General features: G+C 41.7%; 1 protein-coding gene across 1 annotated transcript in view; it reads right to left on the bottom strand.

Annotated features, from left to right (window-relative positions):
* The window catches only part of LOC146260961 (glypican-6-like), a 74,037-nt gene that overhangs the window by 19,560 nt on the left and 33,834 nt on the right, over window positions 1-20,643 (bottom strand). Inside the window, exons 3-4 of the mRNA XM_084668146.1 lie at window positions 16,003-16,394; window positions 5,115-5,280 (exon numbers count right to left, since the gene is read on the bottom strand). Of these exons, the coding sequence (XP_084524272.1) occupies window positions 5,115-5,280; window positions 16,003-16,394 (558 nt within the window). The remainder of the gene's footprint in view (window positions 1-5,114; window positions 5,281-16,002; window positions 16,395-20,643) is intronic.

Below are 20,643 nucleotides of genomic sequence, written 5' to 3'. Positions count from 1 at the left end.
AGAGCTTCTAAAAGCTCCTGATTATACAGTATGTATCATCATAGGGTGTTTGAGACCTGTCAATCAATTGAGCTATAAAATATGCTGGATTGTGAACTTGTTTCAGTGCCAGAATTGTTTGACAGTTGTGAACATTGACTGTACAATTAAACAAAATTAACACTTTAAGTTGTTTCTATATCCAGCCTTTACATTATGCATACACATTATGTTCCCTTCAGAAGAGATACTATAACAGACCATGGAGATTTATGTAAGAATGCAATGTCAAATAGTCGTCTTGGTATTTCAACAAAATCAATTTACACATACAAAAACTACTTCTCCAACTTTCCATCCCAGTAATCTATCTACAGTGTGCAATGCAACTGTTTGAGAATCGCTGTTTGAGATTATCGTCAACTCCTATCCTCAATTCTCAACGCACAACATACAGTAGTATCGAAAATGTCCATGCTACCACCAGACAGTTCACCAAACCAAACTCCTACAACACTGACGACCACAAATGAAGAATATCTCCAAAGGCCTGTCTGCTCTCTCCATTCAGTCCTTGCAGTAAAAGCATGCTTTTCCCTGGAGGCAACTCTGGTCATATCCAATTCTGTAAAACCACAGGAGGGGGAAGATGCAGCCGGGAGCACAGCTTGAGGGTGTAGGGAACTATAATTGCCTGTTGATGAATCTCTTCTTGACTGGTTACGAGTATTTTAAGAGCCTATAAGTGACTGAATTCACTTGAGCTTAAGCAAACTGTTGAGGCTAAAGCAACTTCAGTAACACAGTTACATGGAGCTAATGAAGTGTTTGAGTTGCGTGTGTTGTGGTGGCTGGAGGAAACACGGGCTCCTGGTTTGTCTGCTGATGTAGTCCTGATGCTGCAGCTTAAGAGTGAATCACGAGGAGCTGGAAATATTAGGAACCATGCGTGAGCGTGTCTGTATTTACGTATGTATGTGTGTGTGTGTGAGAATAGACAAAGAGAGAGAGAGCAAAAGAGTCATACAGACAGCCCTCCCACACATGTAGATAAGCAGCTTCGCTGCTCCTGCCTATGCCAGAAGAGATTAGAGGAACCAGAGTGAGACTATGAGGATCCTGTTTTGAGGAACTCATCCAGCGCTGAGCTGTCTGACAGGCAGGAGACGACCGGCTTGTTTGTACCTGTCATACGTGTCACTGACACCACCCGAGACTTGCTGTTCTCTCAGAGATGAGATCCGTCACCCTCCTGACAGATGGAGGGCCTAAGTGGCTTCATAAGTGGATTTTTATATTGACCACGGTTTAATTTTAGTATCCATTTAATGCTCAAGATCTGGGGGGGGGGGGGGTTAGGGTGGTTCATGTGACAACTGCTAAGTCTAAAAAGGAGAGGAGGTAGGGAAGATATCACCCAAGGAGTCTGAGAGGGAAAAGGTGGAACACTCCTCTGGGACAATACAGCCAACAGTGGGGAATGACATCTGGACAGGCTCACTAGCGTACGACAGTATTACCAGCAGTTCCTCAGAGGACAGCGGGGAATATCATCTAGAATTCTCATGAATCGGGAGGTTGTGGGGAGGTTTGGTTACACTGAGACACAAGCCATGCAATTAAAAAGAAATGAGCAAAGAAAATCAATGCGGATCGCTTACACTGTGGTGACAAAGGACTCAACAGAGGACAACATAGAGCTAAATCTTAATTAGCCAGAATAATGAAGGAGCACCTCGGAAAAGATATTCAATAATGGAGAGCTGGGAACTTCACCGTTTACTTTGCATGAATTATTTTTTCCTTGTCCATCGATGTCATACAAGCAGGAACTGACTCATACGCTAAAGTTCCCTAAAACCTGACGATAACTTGCTCTTTCACTTTTAGTGTGTGACTTTGTGGAGGTACTGTAGTAGGGCACACACTTATAATTACACTTTACCAGTCATCTCTCTCTCTCTCTACCTCTCCCTGAATTTTCCCAACATGGTGCTGACAAGAAAAATGATAATGTTGTGTCGGTCATAATACTGAGCTGAGGGCATTTGTCATGAGGGCATGTGACTGATGGTCTGGTGTCACTCATCAGCAAAATCATGGAACCTCCCAGGCAGTCCACTCACACCCACACACACACATACGGCGACACACACACACACACACACACCACATTGTCAGTGACGCTTCTTTACAGACAAGCAGCTGGCCCAAAAAATCATAGTAAGACACAATATTCCATACAATGACCATGTACACATGTACTGGAATTAGAAGCAATGTGTTTCATGAGGGTTTGTTTAAAGATGAAAAACACATGATACTCGATGCCATCCAAACTGAATCAAGGTACAGTACCACAGAAGCTCATTTTAGGTCGATTTTCCCATTTGTATATGCATGTTTAGCTAAACCTAAGATGTGGTGGTAACAGCATAGCTACATGTCTAAGCCTTTAATATGTTTGCAGAAACACATGTTTAGAATTGCTGCTGCTCCCATTACCCCAGAAATATAATCTTGAACTGAATGGTTATGACATCAAAATATTGGTGTTATGCTCATTGAGGTCAAGGGTGGTTTACTTTCCTATGCAAACAGGATGGAAGATGGATTAGAAGTTTGCCTGGTTATGATGGCCATTAGTCAAATAATATTCCTACAAAACATTTTCTATGTATATATAACAAAGATTTTCATCTAATTGATATTACACTGGTCCAAAATGGTGGAAAGCTTTGCAGTGTTGTTGCACACTTGAATGAATGCATTGCAGTTAAGGAGAAAAGTACAAACCGGGAGAGAAAACTAGGCCAGTTTTTTTTATTTTTATGAATGACTTAGATGAAGAGACAGAGCATCAATTAATCTGACAAAAGACTATTATACTTCTGCGTGAGTGGGTTCCTTTGCAGGTTATTTTGTCAAGACATTTTCAAACTGTCCCTATTTCAGGCTTGAAGATAAGATGGTTCCATCCGGTGCATTTCAGTGAATGTTTTCTGTCTTGCAGTATGACTGCTCTCAACTTACATTCAACTTAGAGATGTTGTATTATATATCGACGTTTACCACAGAGTAGCTTATATCAAATGTACTTTGAAAACATTTAGTGAAAATAGACCAATGCATTGTACATTAATTGAGTGCTTGGGACCAAATTTTTTTTCTGTTTGGGACCTAATTTTACAAAAACAGTTTTGAGGAAAACATACACTTTCATTAATATGAAAGTAATCAAACAATAATCTTCTACAAGTCTACAAGATCTTCTACTGTATAAGTAACAGTTTAGTGAGGTATTCAGATATGGGCCTGAACCAGAGAGAGACAAATGCCGTCCGTTACAGCTATTATAGGACTTCCCCTCCACTGAGACCCAGGTCCAGACGGTCACTTATCACTGCTACTGGAGGCTTAGTTTCAGAGATTAGATACTTTGCCTGTCCCCTTGGTCTCTGCTGTTCAAACAGATTGCCTGTTGATTCCGGAAGAATCAGAACAAAGATGCTGACCTAAAATGTCTTAAACTCAGGATCCTGGGGGATTGTGATGACAGTAGCCTTTCAGATCCATGCTTTTATCCCCGGTCTTCTCACATTCATCCGCAGGTTGAATCCAGACAAGTTAAACTGCTAAGAAGACAAGCCTTGAAGGCCCTCTCCCGCAGTCTTTCCGATCAATGCTATTGATAGTGACATTTAAGCCTGCGCGAAGGCCGCAGGTAAATGTCATAGACTGACTCGGCAAACGAGGGTTACGGCTCGACAAGGACCAAGCGACCCTTAACTCACAGGGGATGATTGGAGAGAAAGACGACAGAACACTAACAAAGCCGATCTATAAACTTCCATATTGGAAATATGAGCTCCAGTGGTAAAAAATTGACCACTGACATATTTTAGGAGGACCTCGACACCAGGAGGCTAATCAATTTCTTTTTGAAGATGCATCGTAAGCTAATCGGAAAGCTTTAGAAAGAGAAAATGAATAGAACATGTCAGCAGATGACACATAATGAATCCTTCACGGAACACACAAGCAAAATGTCCCCAGGGGACCAACATCTCTGATTGATATACCGTACAACTCTCCATCCAACCCAAACAAAAGCAATTTCTGTGAGAAAAGTATTCCGCAATTAAAAATCCCCTACAGTACTTCTATGCTCGAGGATGTTTTTGTCAAGTTGGATTCATACCCTTGTTAATACAACAACAGATTTGACCATTACTGACAAATATGTTTATCCATATAACAGCTTCTCCTCCCCTATCTTCTCTCTTCCCTTTCCCTGCCCTCCCTTCGTCTCCCCTCTGAACAAGATGCAAAGTCTTGAACATGTGTCCGCCTTGTCGTGAGATGTCTCACTAGCGCATGGTGGGCGTCGTTGCGAGACAACATAGGCGCCAGTGTCGTCGCAAGAGAACAAGTGACACCTCGTCTCCCTGTCTTTATGACAACCGTCCTGTCACAGAGCCGCCCGGCGGCTCAGAAGTGCTGTTTGTCTGACACCCTCTGAGGGGACTCGGCTTCGAAAACCCTCCTCCCGCCATTTTGGGGGGAAAAAAGCACATAACAAATACGTTTTGGGCCCACAAAAGAACAAGAGGGAGTGGCGCTATATTTGTCTCCTCTGTAACCATTAGACAGGAGGGCTTATGGCAGCTATGTGCTCAAGTATTACTCACTACCAGGCTCAGCTTGAGACACCATAGAAAATGTGTTTGCCTACGATCTGCCTTTCTTTATCAATCCCAAACAGCAGGAGCCAGGGCTTTGCACACTATGAGAGGGTTCCGGGGACAGTCAACACAACATCTCAAACAGCAAAAGGAAATGGTTGCATAAATACGATTTAATTTTGTCTCTCAAAATCCCTTAAAGCTGAACAGAACACGCCACAGTGATGTATCCTACTGAGGCTTTGAGAAAAGACCCCGCCTTGGCAAAGCATGTGTGGATGCAAAGACAGATGAACTGACAGACCAATAAGAACGGCAGGCAGTTAGACAAACAGACGGACAGACAGGTAGACAAACAGAGAGAAAGACAGATAGACTGACGAATAAATGCAGATTGACAGACTGACATCAAAGAGGAATAGGTTACTATGTCAGGTATTCAGCGCTTACTTATGAACAGGTTCCATTCAGAGTCCAGGTCGGCCTGGTTGGCCAGACAGCCCCTCATCACATTATGGCAGTAGTTGTGGCAGGGCTTCAACCCAGGCATGCCTCCACAGTACGGGCAGTACAGCATCTTGGTCAATGCCCGGATGCAGGCAGGGGCAACATTTACCTGGAGAGAACAGAGATCAAGATATAAGAGATGAAGCCAGAACTGCTGCTTGCGTGGTTGTCGACCCACCTCCATTTGCTTCTCTATATTTTATCACAGAAAATATGGTTTTAATTGTCAGCTATTTTAAAGGGACATGAATGCAGCCATCCTAGTCAAACTTTACACAGCCCTTACATAACCTTTTCCATCTAATAGTGTTCTGTTCTCCTGGGATAGGTGGACCACAAACAGGCTGGCTGGACATCATATGCAGTGATGAGGGGATCTGACAGGATGAGGTTTGCAGTGCGAGCCAAGCCTAAATCTGTGTGAAGGCACCATCTCTGCCGCTCGTCCGCATCTCTGGCCGGGCCTGAGCAGAGGTGACAGCAGTCTCACATCTGCTTCCCTTTAAGGGATGGAGATGGAGAACAATGGGAACATCTGGTAATTGGGCTGTCAGAGCCTGTATTCATGCTTGACTTCAGAGTTTGTACAACTTAAACCCTGTGTGCCTTCTTACTGTGTGTGTGTGTGTGTGTGTGTAGGTGTGTGTAGGTGTGTGTGTAGGTGTGTGTGTTTAATGGACTGCCTCAGCCAGGGTTGAGGTTTTAGTTTTGACAGGAACATATTAAACATGTGTGTGTGCGTGTTTGTGAAGAAGTGGTTTTGAGAGGTTGGAAACATTCTTGTTGGCCATTGTGATGAGCAGATCAAAGGTGTTGCTGCCTTGAGTCGAGAAACAAAATGCAATCATCTCCACATTAAAAAAGACAATGGGAAAGAGAACACGGTGTTACAGTCCCAATATTTTTTTCGAAACTTTTTGTCACCACAGATTCAGTATCTCCATCTGTGACTCAGTCAAAACCAGGCTGAAAAAACAACATCCTTAACCCTCTCAGAATCCTTCAATCACAGTTCTAACAGCGACAGAACCAGGTCTAGTGATCCAGCAACACATTACAATGAATGAAAGAAAAGTGTTTAATATGATATGTTTTATACCAGCAGAAAGATAAGAAGAGAGCCTGGGGTGAGAGAGAGAAAAAAGAGAGAGAAAAAGATAGAGATTAAAAGAAAGAGTGAGGTGGAGAGGTAAGAGAGGCACACAAGAACAGATGGACAGAAAGGGGGTGAGCGAGAGATGATCTACAAGGAGACAACTCAGTAGCCCTTGAGAGCTGCTACTTGAGAGCAGACATTACACTTAGCTTTTAGTCAGGCTAAAGTCTGAGTGGTTCCCCTCGCCTCTGCTGCTCCTGGATTTTTAATCGGGTACTCTGATGGCGTACACTGCTGTATCTTTGAAGGTACAAGTGTACAGTACTGTATATGTGTGAGGGACAGATTTGTATCCTACACATGAGCGAAGCATTGCGTGTGAGCGAGCATGTGTGTGCGCAAGTCTGTGTGTGTGAGCGAAACAAAAAGCAGGCTTCCGTACCAGCTGCAGTGGAGAAGGGTTAAAAAACAAGGATCAAACAGCGCAGTTCTGACACATGCAATTTGCCAGTGACATCGGTCGCTGTCTAGGGAAGAGGCTTTGAACAGTGGCGTGCTGTTGATTTCATCAGTAGATACCATGCACAGATTTGTGTTCTGGCAATTTGTTTTGATCAGTCAAGGAGTACAAGCAGTAAAAAAAAACGGAGATTTGAACAAACTAGATTCATTTAGTTGTGTGAAAATATGTACCCCATCACTTGTCAACACTTTCATTTCTCCTCAATAGGAAATCTTTCTAGATTACTGACATCTTCTTGGAAGACAGTATTTTCCTTCATTGATGTGGTTCATAATTTTTTCAGCTGCATGTGTTTTTGTATTATGTTGTTAAAACCAGCAACAATCATTTAAAGTTTGAACATCTCCTGAACTAGCAAACAGAAATTGGCAATGTAGGTTAAAAAAACAAATGTTGCCAATGTGTGTAGAATCAGGTTATATACAGAAGGGTTGTTTTTTTAATTAATTACAAGACAAAACACACACAGACAAAATGACACTTGGCTGGCCAGGATAATGTCTCATTGGAGAACATTGCAAAAATTCCAATGGGTGTCAAGTGTATCCTGCTAATGGACTATACATTGCAAATATAACAGATCCCTTATCATTGTCTATTGTTTTTTTTACACCATAGACAAAAACACACAACCACCATAATTCAGTGGAATAGTATCTCTGCATCAACATTAAGCATTAAAAAAAGACATTAGTAAAAGCAAATGTTTTCTTTTTTTACAGTGAGCTTGCCAACTTTATTATAGGAAACAATCTGCTCTCCAGGCCAAGCATGAAATGTGTCTGGAATAACATTATACAAGCCAGCATATTAAAGATAGAAATCGAAGAGTAGTGTTATATGTTACATATTTATAGAATTATCTTGTTGGTAGGAAACTACTATAAATGCATTTCTTCTATCTTGGGGACCATCAGAACACAATCCAAATGTTCTAGATGTTGAAAACCAACACCAAGGAATATCTCAATGTCATATGAGAAACAAAACATGCAATGAACACTTTCTTTGGGATGTATGGGATATGAGTTGTTGAGTTTTTTTAAATCCATTGCGAGAGAGGGACAATTAACTGTTCAGTATTAACTTTTCACATTCTGTAAACCATTACCAATTTGTATAGGCTCAAAACTATTTCTAGGTATGATAAATGCAAGCCATAGCCAGCTATAAATAACCTTTAAAAAATCGAACTTCAGGTTGCCAAAAGGACAGGTGATGAATAAACATTCCTCGAGTGGGATGGAATCAACATCACTGTGAATTAAACTCTTTTGTCAGGAACACAGGAATAAGTGACAACTCACTGAATAAATTAGTACGTTTGAACATGTTGTGGATTTTGGTGATTTTGGTTCAAATTAATGTTGTTGTTGCATGACAGGTCAGAATGAGCTCAGTCACACCTAGTGGGCACGGCCATGCAGCGCTAATGTACCTGAAAGCAGGGGACAAAAATAAATCTAGCAATCCAGTGAACACATACAGTGTTTGACTGCTGGCTGAGGGTTGTAGGTGAGGAGTGCTGTAACAGATCTGTGGTGAGATTCACACTCTGATCTTCCCATCTGGCTATTGAGTTCCGTAAATAAGATGACTAGTACAGCCCATAGTGTAAATGTGTGCTGTGTATTTTTGTGATCTGTCGGTTCCTGGATTTGTGTGTGGATCTGTGTGTGCATACAAGCATATATGAGGAAGGGGAGAAAGAGTAAGACTAGTCTACCAGTCTAACCTGAAGGGAGTCAGGTGGCTGAGCTGTTAGGGAATCGGGCTAGTAATCTGAAGGTCGCCAGTTCGGTTCCCGGCCACACCAAATGACGTTGTGTCCTTGGGCAAGGCACTTCACCCTACTATCCTCTGGGGAATGTCCCTGTACTTACTGTAAGTACAGTACAGCTAAATACCTACATTTAATGTAAATGTAACAATGTGGCCATTAAAAATACAGTGAACTGTAATGATGAAGCCAAGTCAATGCAGTCACCGCTCCAGACAAAATACCTCTACTCCTAGATTCCGGTCCAGGTGTCCTACCAGTGTCAGGTTGCCTTGACTAATTGATTTCAAGTATCATTAAGAAAACACTGGGGAGCATTTTCAAGAAAATAATAACGCCTCAGAAGCTGTGATAATATGCTGAGAAATCATCTCTGGGGTTGTGAAAATGACTTTTAAAGATGGTTCCGTGAGCACCGTGAGAAAGAAGTGCGTGAGATTCCGAACTTGTCACAGAAAAAGGACTCTATGGACATATGGTGTGTGCTCCCTTTTGGAACAACGGCAAGCTACCTACGGAAAATTGCTTTGTGCCACCCAAGAGATAGACTTGTGAAAAATGACAGGAAGGTGTGCTGCGTCACCAAGGCCAAACAGAGCATGCTCCTTAGGGAACACGGCTGCACCAGCCAAAATCTATCTCCCAGTTTTGTCATAATTATTCAGACAGGATGCGTCGAATCATGCTGAATCCCCATTTTGGGATTGGATACGGGCGAGAGGGCACGACGTTGCCCCAGCGGCCCTGCTCAATTCCAACGCTATTAGCATCCACAACGTCATCAGTGATCTGTCACTGCACCAACCAGACTGCCATCTGCCACTGCAAACAACTTGATACACACCTACAGATATATACATTGAGTGAAAATGCAGGCCATCAAAAAAGCTCTTCCACTCCGCACAGCAACAATTTTTTTTTAACCAGATCTTAAGCATCCCTTTAGTCACTATCATCAATCCAACTCAGAATTAGAGTCATGTAGTCGTGTGGCGCATTATCAGAATCCTCACTATAAATCTCACCATGAGCCTGATGGGAGCTGGAGTTTAGCCTCCTTTAAAGACTGGGCCGCCACACAAAGAAGCTCTTTGAGAGGGGCTGGCAGGAGGTTTGGCTCTCTGCCTCAACATGACAATCTTCTACATTCAACACTGAATGAACATACACTTACTATTGTCTGTATGGTACACAGTGCTGGCCAGGAAAACACACAACACAATAGATATTTTTCCCGCACTGCGAGGGAGCAGGATTTGATTACAGATTGAGAAATCTAAATGTGCATGTCTAAACGAGTTATTGTATTTTTTAAGAAATTCTGCGAGCTGCAAATTTCAGTTCCAATATTTAAATCTCTAATAAAAAAAATAATGAAGCTGTAATTCATATTTTTTACATCTGTAATATTGAATTTCTAGTTGTAAACAACAATTATTTGATTAAAGGAGATAATATAACAATTTGACAGTCTGTATAAGAAAGGAAAGTCTTTTTTCTAGTTTACCGTAGAAACACAGACCTTCACTTTTCAGGTTCCTTAATTGCCTGGTAAAGAGTCAAATTTTTGGTGACATATTTGTGTTTAGCCTGTTGGCAAGAACACATCAACTCTGCTTATAAACTAAGTATTGGAAGGCTGAAACCGTCTTTCTGCTTGTCCTTCTCCCTCTCTCCTTCTGCTTTTTTTCAAATGTAACTATCCGGAGATAGAACGACAATCCTATAGAGGCCAGAGCTGTGTCAGTAACAACCAGGCCAGAGGGCCTCAGAAGACAGTGAGTGCACAGGTGAAATCCACACGAGAGCCAGTGTGACTCTCCGGAGCAGTGCACGCCTGGCCTTGGCAAGCCACACGGGTCATCCTACACTTCGTTTTTTGGGCAGGACGTGAGACAACACCGTTGATTTTCCACGACAAGCATCGTGCTAAAAGCTCCGGCCCTCCCTTCTCCTCTGTGGATGTAAGTGCCATGTTTCGTTATCCTTACTGCTGCTAACCCCTCCTTCTGCATAAATAGCTTCAGGATCAAAGTGCAGAGCTTTGCCTCCGTGTCTATTTGACCCCAGCAGGTCTGCAGCCTAGCCTGCATGTCAGAGTTAGAACAGGGTCCTTCTGGCTGCCAGGACACCCAGAACACCGAGGACAAATGTCACAACACGGTGTTGACAACATGCCCTGGATGCTTGCTTGGTATAAACAGATATGACTAAACCCTTTCTAAATAAGGTTCAAAGAGTGAGTCAGACAGAGTATTGGATGAACACTCTGTGCTCATTATTAAGATTTCATTCTGGGATTTATGAGGAAGTCCAAATAATTTATTAGTCACACCTTTACCTTCCATTAACCACTTGATCATTTTATGAGATTTGACAAGGTTGCACTGCACAAAAGTTTAACAAAGTGTTACTAGAACAAAATATGTCTTTCAAGTAATATTTAATGGAAAATGAAACAGCAGTTTAACGTCTCCTTTAATTATTTTCATCTGCATGAGAAATTATTCGTAATCCTTATAGCCTTTTCAGTACTTTTGAGTGTGAAATCAAAGCAACACAATGAGTAAATAAAGTGTTCTTGCCTTTAAACCCAACTTTCTGACTACGGACAGTGACCTAAGTCAAGTTATTTTCTCCAAATCTCCACCAGATCTTGAAAAACATCTTGAATGCATGCATTGATTTCCTTTCCTAATGTACTTACAAAGGACAACATGGGTTGTCTGATATCCTGTCCAACACTCCTCAATAATTCTTTCTCCAATCGAGAGTTCTTAATTAAAAAAGAGCATCTCTGGTCCAGCAATCAATGACGTGCCAACCTCTGTGAGCCAGGAGCCATCTGCCCACCGGAGCACTGTGGCTGAGGCCGCATTCCCAGCAAGCTGTGCAGCGCTGTGCGCCAGCAAGAGGGGGTGGGGGTAGAGGAGGAGAAAAGGAGAAAGAGAAATGAACACAGAGAAAACCAAGAGAAAAAGAATCAGTCAGAAAGAGAGAGAGAGAGAGAGAGAGAGAGAGAGAGAGAGAGAGAGAGAGAGAGAGAGAGAGAGAGAGAGACAGAGAGAGAGACAGAGAGAGAGACAGAGAAACCAGGAAATACAAAGTGAGGAAGAGACTCAAAAGAGACGGAAAGTTTCATATAGAGAGAAAAAAGGGAGACATCCTAAGGTGTTTCTCAGCTGGGTGCATCTTTATCCAGCCTGAGGCTCGGATGAGCACCATGGGTAAGATGACCTCCATATGGAGCAGGTCAATGGGCTCTCCACAGACTCTGGGACCATCAAACATGTCTCCGTTGGACATCTGTTGTGCACTAAAGGATCAATTATAAACTCACAATTACAATTACACTACAAATATTACTGTAGCAAAATCATAGAAATGCCATTGCTACAGTGCAATTAGATGAAGATCATAATCAAACAAGATCAAATGTAAAATTATGTTTTTAGATGTTTTGGTATGCCTGATAAAAGCTTGGTAACTGAATTGGTGACCACTTGGTAATGATAAGTGTTGGTTTGGCTAGTTTTATTGTTTTATGGGTGAAATGTGAGAGCATAATGTGCCGGTAAATGTTACCACAGAACAGTGAACTCTTCCTCATTTTCCAACTTGTCAGCAGAAATGTTGAAATTTGTCATAACTGTAATGATTTTCTTTTAAAGTAAATGTTGTGCATAGATTACACTTTGCCTGAGAGCTTAACGTTAAACTCTGAGGCAGTTAGTGGCAGGAAATGAGTGTATAATGAGATCAACATGACAGTATAAGCCACATGAAACACACACATACAGCTGCGCACAGTACACACACACACAGACACACACACACACACACACACACACACACACACACACACACACACAGACACACACAGGAATCTCTCACATAATATCTTTACTTCCTCTGTCCATCATCAGTAACTATGAATCCCTTCCCAGATCAGCTTTTCATGCTGACGCAAAATGAGTGATGAATGTTCTAAATGTTGGAGCTTTAAGCCCTTACCACAGTCAAATCCCCCCAATCTCCTTTGAGAACGTTCTAATGTGGTGGGACTGTGTTTTAAGTACAGCACGATCAAACTCTAAATGGTCATCATAATCTCAACCCTGGGGATATACGGTTCCTAATCCTGGAGTCCTACAAATCAGTGCTGCAAAAATTAAGCATAATCTCATTCGGTGTAATGTGATCGGTTACTCTGAGTTCATCTTGTACAAACTGCAGTGTTGTTTGTTACTGCAACATGCAAATACTGTATATCAGCAAGTCATTCACCACTGGTCCGCATGGGAAGTGTATTTCTGGAGATATTCGGAAACCATCATTTGGACAGCTGCAAACACTAGATACACAACAAAACTGTAGATAAATTAACTTGGAATGGTTTGACTTTGCTAAGAGCTAGTTGCAGGACAAGGTGTCTACTTCAAATCTGAACCAAAAGCATTGGGTCTGGAAACTAGGTGATTAGACCATTAGGTGTGTGTCAAACAAGGTTACCCATCACACAAAATCATTTATACTTCACCCACATGATAATAGTAGTTTTGACGGGCAGAGATATATATTTTTTATGTATTTAACGTATGAAGAGTTAAGCTTCTGAAAGTTGGTATTGGTTCAAACTAAATCAAAACAGTATGGATGGTGGCTCTTCCATCTCCTCCTCACTCCATTACCTCCTCAGCAAATGGACTTTAACAAAAACATAAATATAACTCTGTACAGTGCAACATCAAAATTGGTTTCATAATTCTATTTCCAGCAAGCGTCAAATAAAACAAATGAAAAAATTGCCTCAGGCTCAAAGTAAAGTCATTTGAACCCATTCTTTTTCTGCAACGTGAAAAATGTTTCAGCAAAAAAAAAAGCATTGGTTCATTTCCTGTCAGTTGAACTGGCACGTGTAGGGATGTGTGCACACCTGCTTCTCTGTAAGACGTGTTTTTGAAAGGTCCTGATATTGTAGGTGGTGTGATTACTTCGTTACCCTCTCCCAGATAGGACAAACAAACGTGGCTATTAGCACAAGGTAAGAATGAGAACATATCTCATATCAATTACTACCACATTTTTCAGCTTTACAGTACCCAGCCTTTCTCTCTGGGTGCAATTATAACCATGCAAAACCATTTGATTCCTGAAAAAGATAGAGGGCGATAAACTAGTCAAAGGTTCTAATAGGATTCAAATAAGGTGATGTCTTTGCATGATGAGGACGTATTGAGGACAAGGGCAGCCTGAGATTCAACTGCCTCTTCATCTGGACGGCAGAGGTTTATATATATGTTGTCACCCTGTCGTGAAATGCAAGCGCGGCATGTGAAAACTCTCTCTGCTCTGCTTCTTACTCTCTCTCCCTGCTTGCTCTCTCTCCATCTCTCAATTTAAGACAGTTTTGCGTTGGGAGTCATCCCCGGTAGGCTATTTGTGGCTGAGAACAGCAAGCACTAAGGAGGTGAATCTTAGGTCAAGGTGATTTGTCCAACCCCATCCCCCCTCTCTTCATCTCTCTAGTCCTCGGGTGGTTCAATGACAGCATTCCACACTACCAACTCATGTGCCACTTCATTTTTGATGAGGAACTGCGACTGAGGGATTTGAGGGAACCATTTACAGCTAGGATAGAAATATGGAAGTCACAATTTTGCTCTCCATATGAAACATTAAAAACATTCTTGGAGAGCTAGCCCGACAGACTAAAATCCAACCAAAACGGCTAAAAAGATCTCTAGTCAAATGAGAGCAAGTAGCCTGAGGAGGATTTGATCCTATCTGTTACACTATTTGAGACCGGAAGCACCCTTTCAGTTGAATGTGTCCAAGCCAACCTTATGAAGTTATTTATCTCAAACATAACAAGCCTGAGAACATACTCTTGTTTGGTGTGATCAAGTTAACTAATTGCCCCCTAGGCATCTCCAGTGCTCTGACAGGAAGATAAAGAACGCCTTGTTCCCTCATTGCCAACTGGCAGGCTCTAGTAAAAACAGAGAGAAGGTCAAGACGTGGTGTTGGGTGGAAAGCCTCCAACACAAGAATGATTAAACGGCTCATCCTGAACTTGGACAAATCATGTTTTTTTTCTCACCCTCTTTCTTTCTCAGCCTGCCTCAGAGGGACAGCAGACATTAGCCAATTGAGGTGATGAAAAGGCATTCTATCAATGTCAAATTCTACGGCCATTTTTTAACAGCTCCTCTCAAGGGCTTGTCTTCCGTTTACATAAATTGTATCTGACTGAAGCAGAAGGCGCAGCAGATGCAGCACTAAAGGTTTTGGGATTTGTACGAGCAATGTCCATAGATTCACTACATAAGTAATTTGCATTCATTTATTTGTGGTGTAGTTTACATTTAAACAATGTGAATGAATAATAGTGTATATGTTATACAACATTTTACCTAACATGTTATGCAAAGAAACAACAGGGATTCTGTTGGTTAAAAGATTCAGGTTATGAAACACTGTTGCACAACTGTTTGTTTAAAATGGAATTTTGAATTATTACCGCAAATCCTTTTAATACACACCACTGATCTCCAATCTTTGCGTAATGCTTTTTTGTTATCCTACTGTAGTTGGTATGATCCCAAACTTAAAACCTCCTCCTTGTTTGATTCATTGTAATCGGCTGTAGACTCTTTTCCCCAAATCCAATCACAAACCAACAAAACAAACACGCTCCACTCACACAGTTAACCGAATAATTAGAAGCGAACAATGTTAAACAGTGTAAGGAAAATATTGTGTCAAGTGCAGGATCACCAAGAGTAGCCAGTGGCCATTTCCCTTTTCTCTTCCTTCACCCATGTCTGAGTCTACATGGGTGATTCCACTGCATTTTTGATGGAACGGAAAACACAGGCCACCGCTCACATCAAACAGAATACCACTCTGTTCACCAGCTTCAAACATACACAGATCAAGATGAAGACATAAACATGCCAGCAAAATATATTCTCCAAAGCACCAGAGGGGATATGCGAGCGAATTCAGGAGGAATCAAATGGCCGGACGACAGTCCCTCCTCTGGGATGGTAAAACCTAAGAGCTCCTAATGAATAAATAAGATTCCAAGATTTATTTCAGACATTATGGGGTCACCAAGACGTTTCAAATATTCTCTGAACCTAAATAAACTTGGATAGTAAACAAGTACAATCTATGCATTTGATCTGGTGGCACTGCATTTGAGAGCTGTTTTTGTGTGTTCAGTGCACCTTACAAGCAGCACAAACTGTTTTCTGCAGTTGTGAAATGTTGCAACACTGGAACAGTACATTTACACAATGCGCTAACTGAATGAATCTGGGTCTCCAGCTTGAGCTTTTTTGGCCCCTTCACAGCACCTCACCACATACAGGGTCAGGAGTAAGCATGAACATTGCAGGAGGCCTTGGGGGGGGAGGGTACGTACCTTGGCTACCCTGTTAGCCACCTCACGGCCCACCATGAGGCCCTGGACAAAGGTCCGGGCAGCTATGAAGGCCCTAGTGACCTGGGCCTTGAGCTTCCTGGGGACGTCTCCGAAGGGCTTGAGCTGGTCTGTGTATTTGCTGATGCACTCCAGGTAGTCGTCTGAGAAGTGGTACTGGGAGTTGAGCAGCTGGAACATGCGCTCCAGCAGGCGAGACCAAAAGTCGTTGAGCATCTCTTCCAGGTTGACGTTCCCTCCGGTGTAGTAACGTTTGAGCTCTGTGAAAAGGTCCTGGAACACCTCGGAGTTCTGCATATAGAGCTTCCCGTACGTTCGCGTGAACATGTCGTTGAGGGACTTCTCCGAGTTGTCCAACAGCTCCAGGAAAAACTCTGGAAAGGAAGACAACAAGATGAAAGTTAAATGGTTGTCGAGGTGGGCACAAATGTTTTCAATTTCTCTACCAGATATTATTCTGCAACTCTAGAATACAAAGGCAGCTTGGTGTCTAACGTGAGTCTGATTTAAAGATGTGTTTTGTGTTATTTATGTACCTATATGTAATTATTTAAATATATTCTAATGCCTATTTGCGGAGGACAGGGTATATCAGTGATATTCTTGATTATAGAGGGAGTCAGCCTAATGCATCAATAATTGAATAGCTGGAACAATGGCCCACCAGCACCATAAATGATTAATGCAAAAGTTCTGATTGCATACTGTAACACAATATTCACAGAATGTAGACACAGACACCAGTAAACATTAGCATCCTGAAAATGTTATTTACTATAATCTTTCCACCAGAAACATTTATTTTTCAGAGAAGCCATTTTGTGGCTGTATAGGCAGATGGTTTATAATTGAATATTGTTGTTACAGTGTATAAAAAGAGGACAAAAATGACTTGACTTTGTTTTGAAATCATCAAACATAATAACAGTCATCATTGTCCCACAGAGTTAATGGTAGGCTGTGATATAATTAAAGTAGCAATATGATGCAAGACAGAATTCGTTTTTTTTTGTGCTTCATAATGTCGCTAATTGGTAATTTGAAAGATACGTGTCACACAAAAATACACAAGCTGTAAAGGACACCCCCCCCCCCCACACACACACACACACACGCACACACACACACACTCACACAAACACTCAAGCACACTACATAAATATAGAAATATTGACTCCAGGTCCATATCAGACCTAAACAGCTTACAGTACATTCTGTCAGAATTCTCTTTGGAATATTTAAAAGAGCATCAACTGCAACAGTTGCTCGAGTTGTTTACATGATTCATACCAATAAAATGTTTGTTTCACTCGCATTTATCTACATGGCTGGCTGCTCGTGTGAAAGCTCTGACATCCTGAGCAGTGAGACGACACAGAGTATAAACAGAGGAATATCACTGAAGCCTTGCTAATAGGACCTCATGCCCCAGAGTCTGACAAACTGCACAAGCATAAACATAGGCAGGGGGATCATGAAGCGACCCCCCCCTCCCTCTCTCTCTCTTTCTGTAAACAAACACCAGAGACAGCTTACATGTGACATGCCTGCTAATAAAACACTTTAGAGCAGATAACATGTTTCCATCTTGGTATGTGCAGTGGGATATTGTATTGTTGCACCATGGTAACGACCACTGTGAGCCTCTGTGCGGTGGAGGAGCCTGGACATAACAAAGCTGCTTCCCCTCCTGTGATAATGTGGCTAACCTTTAAAGCACGGCTGATCAATGCTGCCTGCGGGCTTATTTGTTTGGTTTCCTGTGGTGTGGGGTGACAACAGCCAGACAAAATCATCTATGATGAAATGTAATTCAGACTAAAAGTGAACTTTCAAGACAACTTACTTGAGGTCGTCAATTTTGCTTATGGCTACATTTACCCAATCAATAAGATAACAAATAAAATGTAATAACTAAATATTAGCTCTGTGATGCAAACAGTAACATTGTACACAGAAAATGCACATAAATGGCACATGAAACCAGCAGGGAGCATTTATAAAATGGCTTCCGTTACAATACACATCCTGTCCTGTTTGCAATTAAAATGACAAGGGATCTGGCATCGGTGATGAGCAACAGCCGCACAAATAAGGATTGATTTGTAGATCCAGTGAAGCTGTAGTGCACAAGGGACATATAGTATGTTGCTAATCATAAAAGTCACTAGTAATTACATTTACAAGGAGGATGGTTATTTCTGGGTGTTGTTGCACAGCCCCCTATAGCTCTGCTCTTGTCTCACTACACAGAGAGAAGCTGTTACTTCCCATGCCTCTTACAGTGAATGTGAGGAGAATTCACACTGTATCTAGAAGTCAGCCCTGCGTGATGGTACAGTAGCATTTGGTGGTGTCATTTATATTATAGGAATCAAAGTTGATCATTTTATTATTATATGTGGTGTATGCTTTATTATATTTAAGGATACTTTCATGAACACCTTTAAATATACATTATTTTAAAGAACAAAGTGTTTCCATATGGGTAAGAATGCTCTTGTTGTATGAGAGATACACAAATAGAGGTGTTCAGGATGTATTATGTTTAATGTATTGTTTATCTTGAGGTGCATGAGTTCTGACAGACAACAGAGTAGCACGGAAGGGGATGAAGGATGGAACCAAACACAGCATTGCTTATCCTGTAATTGGTTGACCCTAACTCCTTCAGTCAGTTTGACCTCTTACAGCTGCAAAACATGTACTGTATGGAAAGAGATGCAATGTGCCACAACATCTTTCAGATGGCATCGATTTTCTCAGAGTGGGAGCTCTTTGTCTAAGAGAAAACAAAGTGAATTTTCAGACTGTGTCCAATCTTAGCAAACAGCTAGGGCATGTTCTTTCCAGACCTCTTCCAGGGTGAACCTGACACTACAGCCCAGAGTCCACTGTCCATTTACACTAATTACATCTCTGCTCGCTGCTATCATTTTAATGCAGCCCAGCATTGATGCTGCTTATCCAAGTCAAATCAGAGGGGTCGTATTGAAGTTCAAACACTTGGTAAGTGCTCATTAGCAGCCCGGTGCACTGAGACCAGAGCAGGGAGATGTATATCAGCCCCCTCCCTTCTCTCACTCTCCAGGACTACTGGCTCTGGCCCTGCTCTCCTCTTTAACTGGACCACGTCTCTAACAGCTACATCACCTGGTTTCTTTCTACAGGACTGACCCAGTCTCCAGTCACTCAGTCTAGTTTCTCTGCTGCACAGCCTCCTGTGATTACACCTCTATGTGTTTAAGTAAGGAGAGCCTGCAGGGCTTTTCCTTTCAAACCAAACCGGGTCATTTGTCTATAGTTATGAGTCAAGGGCAAAAGTCCCGTCTCCAGCACAATCATTTTAGCAGCTCTGGGGGGCTTGAATGGAGCAGTGAAGATTGATTCTTATGATAGAAGGATATCACTTTCAAATCACAAAACTGAATCAGTCATTAATTTGATAGATGTCAGAATTGTGAATGCATAGTATAAAGAATGTTTACAGTCATTTAGCAGCATTTTCTGCAACTGATTTAATAAACCAGATGTGTTCATGGGGTTTCTTTGACTGATCCTCCCTTTACAGAGGGTAAAACGAATTATAGCATTTTAAAATCCATAGCAGGTTTGAATAAGGAGGGCCAGAACTTTGGCCTGAGGTGATCCTTGAGATGATGCATGGAAGTCCATTACCAGGATTCCCATGAAAGGAATCATCTACATTATCCAGAGCAATGGAGTGGATAATGGACTTTTTTTCTCTGAGTCATGAAAGAAGTAAAGTAAATCCACCCAAAGAAGACAAATATACAGCATATCACCCAATAAAATATATTTAACTACTAAAAATAGCAGTGATGGAGGGGTGCTTAGAGATGTAGACAGGGGTGAACGTCCTCACTAGACATAATTAATTGAGCCCTGCATAGGCTAATTGAGTCTGTGGAAATAATTTGAGAGGCCATTACCTACGTGTCACATGTAATCATATCGGGCCTCTCTCCAAAAGCTACCAGCATAACATACCATAATCAGTCTATTCATGTCCAGAAACATCCGTAGCTACCACTGGGGTATAGTGTGATGCTAGAGAAATCACAGCATTAATCATGAACTGCTGTGGGTCTAGTTGTTTCCTTGTGATTATTCCTTGTGTTGAAATGTATTATCGTCTCATACACTAAAATAGCTATTCCATGAGAATAGATTATAGTCCTATATAACAATGCTGTTTTTATGACATTAACCCATTACAGGTAACAAGGTATTAAATAAATTGATTTACTAATCAACTGTCATTAGCCTACTTGTTATTGTTGAAGACCAATGTAAACCTACGACCTGACTGATAATCGATACACAGTTGAAGGGTTCACATAGAAAACAATAACATCTTAACTTGATCCACCTGAAAACATGATATTGCAATACCTGATATTGCAATACCTGGGTCTTTCTCTGGTTCTGCCCTCCTTCTAATGGCTCCATGTTGATATTATGCTCATGGGCCAGAAGACGCCAGTGGAGGTCACGGCGATGTGGTGGCTGAAGGACAGGACCGCTCATAAACCGCTGGACTGTGGTTATCGATTCAGCCATCAAAAACGTCCCTCTTGTTCTAATGATTGACTGCACTTG

This window comes from Hypomesus nipponensis, chromosome 12 (assembly GCF_054491055.1).
Source record: "Hypomesus nipponensis isolate SF chromosome 12, ASM5449105v1, whole genome shotgun sequence".
In the NCBI taxonomy this organism is placed as follows: Eukaryota; Metazoa; Chordata; class Actinopteri; order Osmeriformes; family Osmeridae; genus Hypomesus; species Hypomesus nipponensis.
The sequence above is the reverse complement of the archived record's forward strand: the minus strand, read 5'-3'. Positions and strand labels throughout refer to the sequence as shown.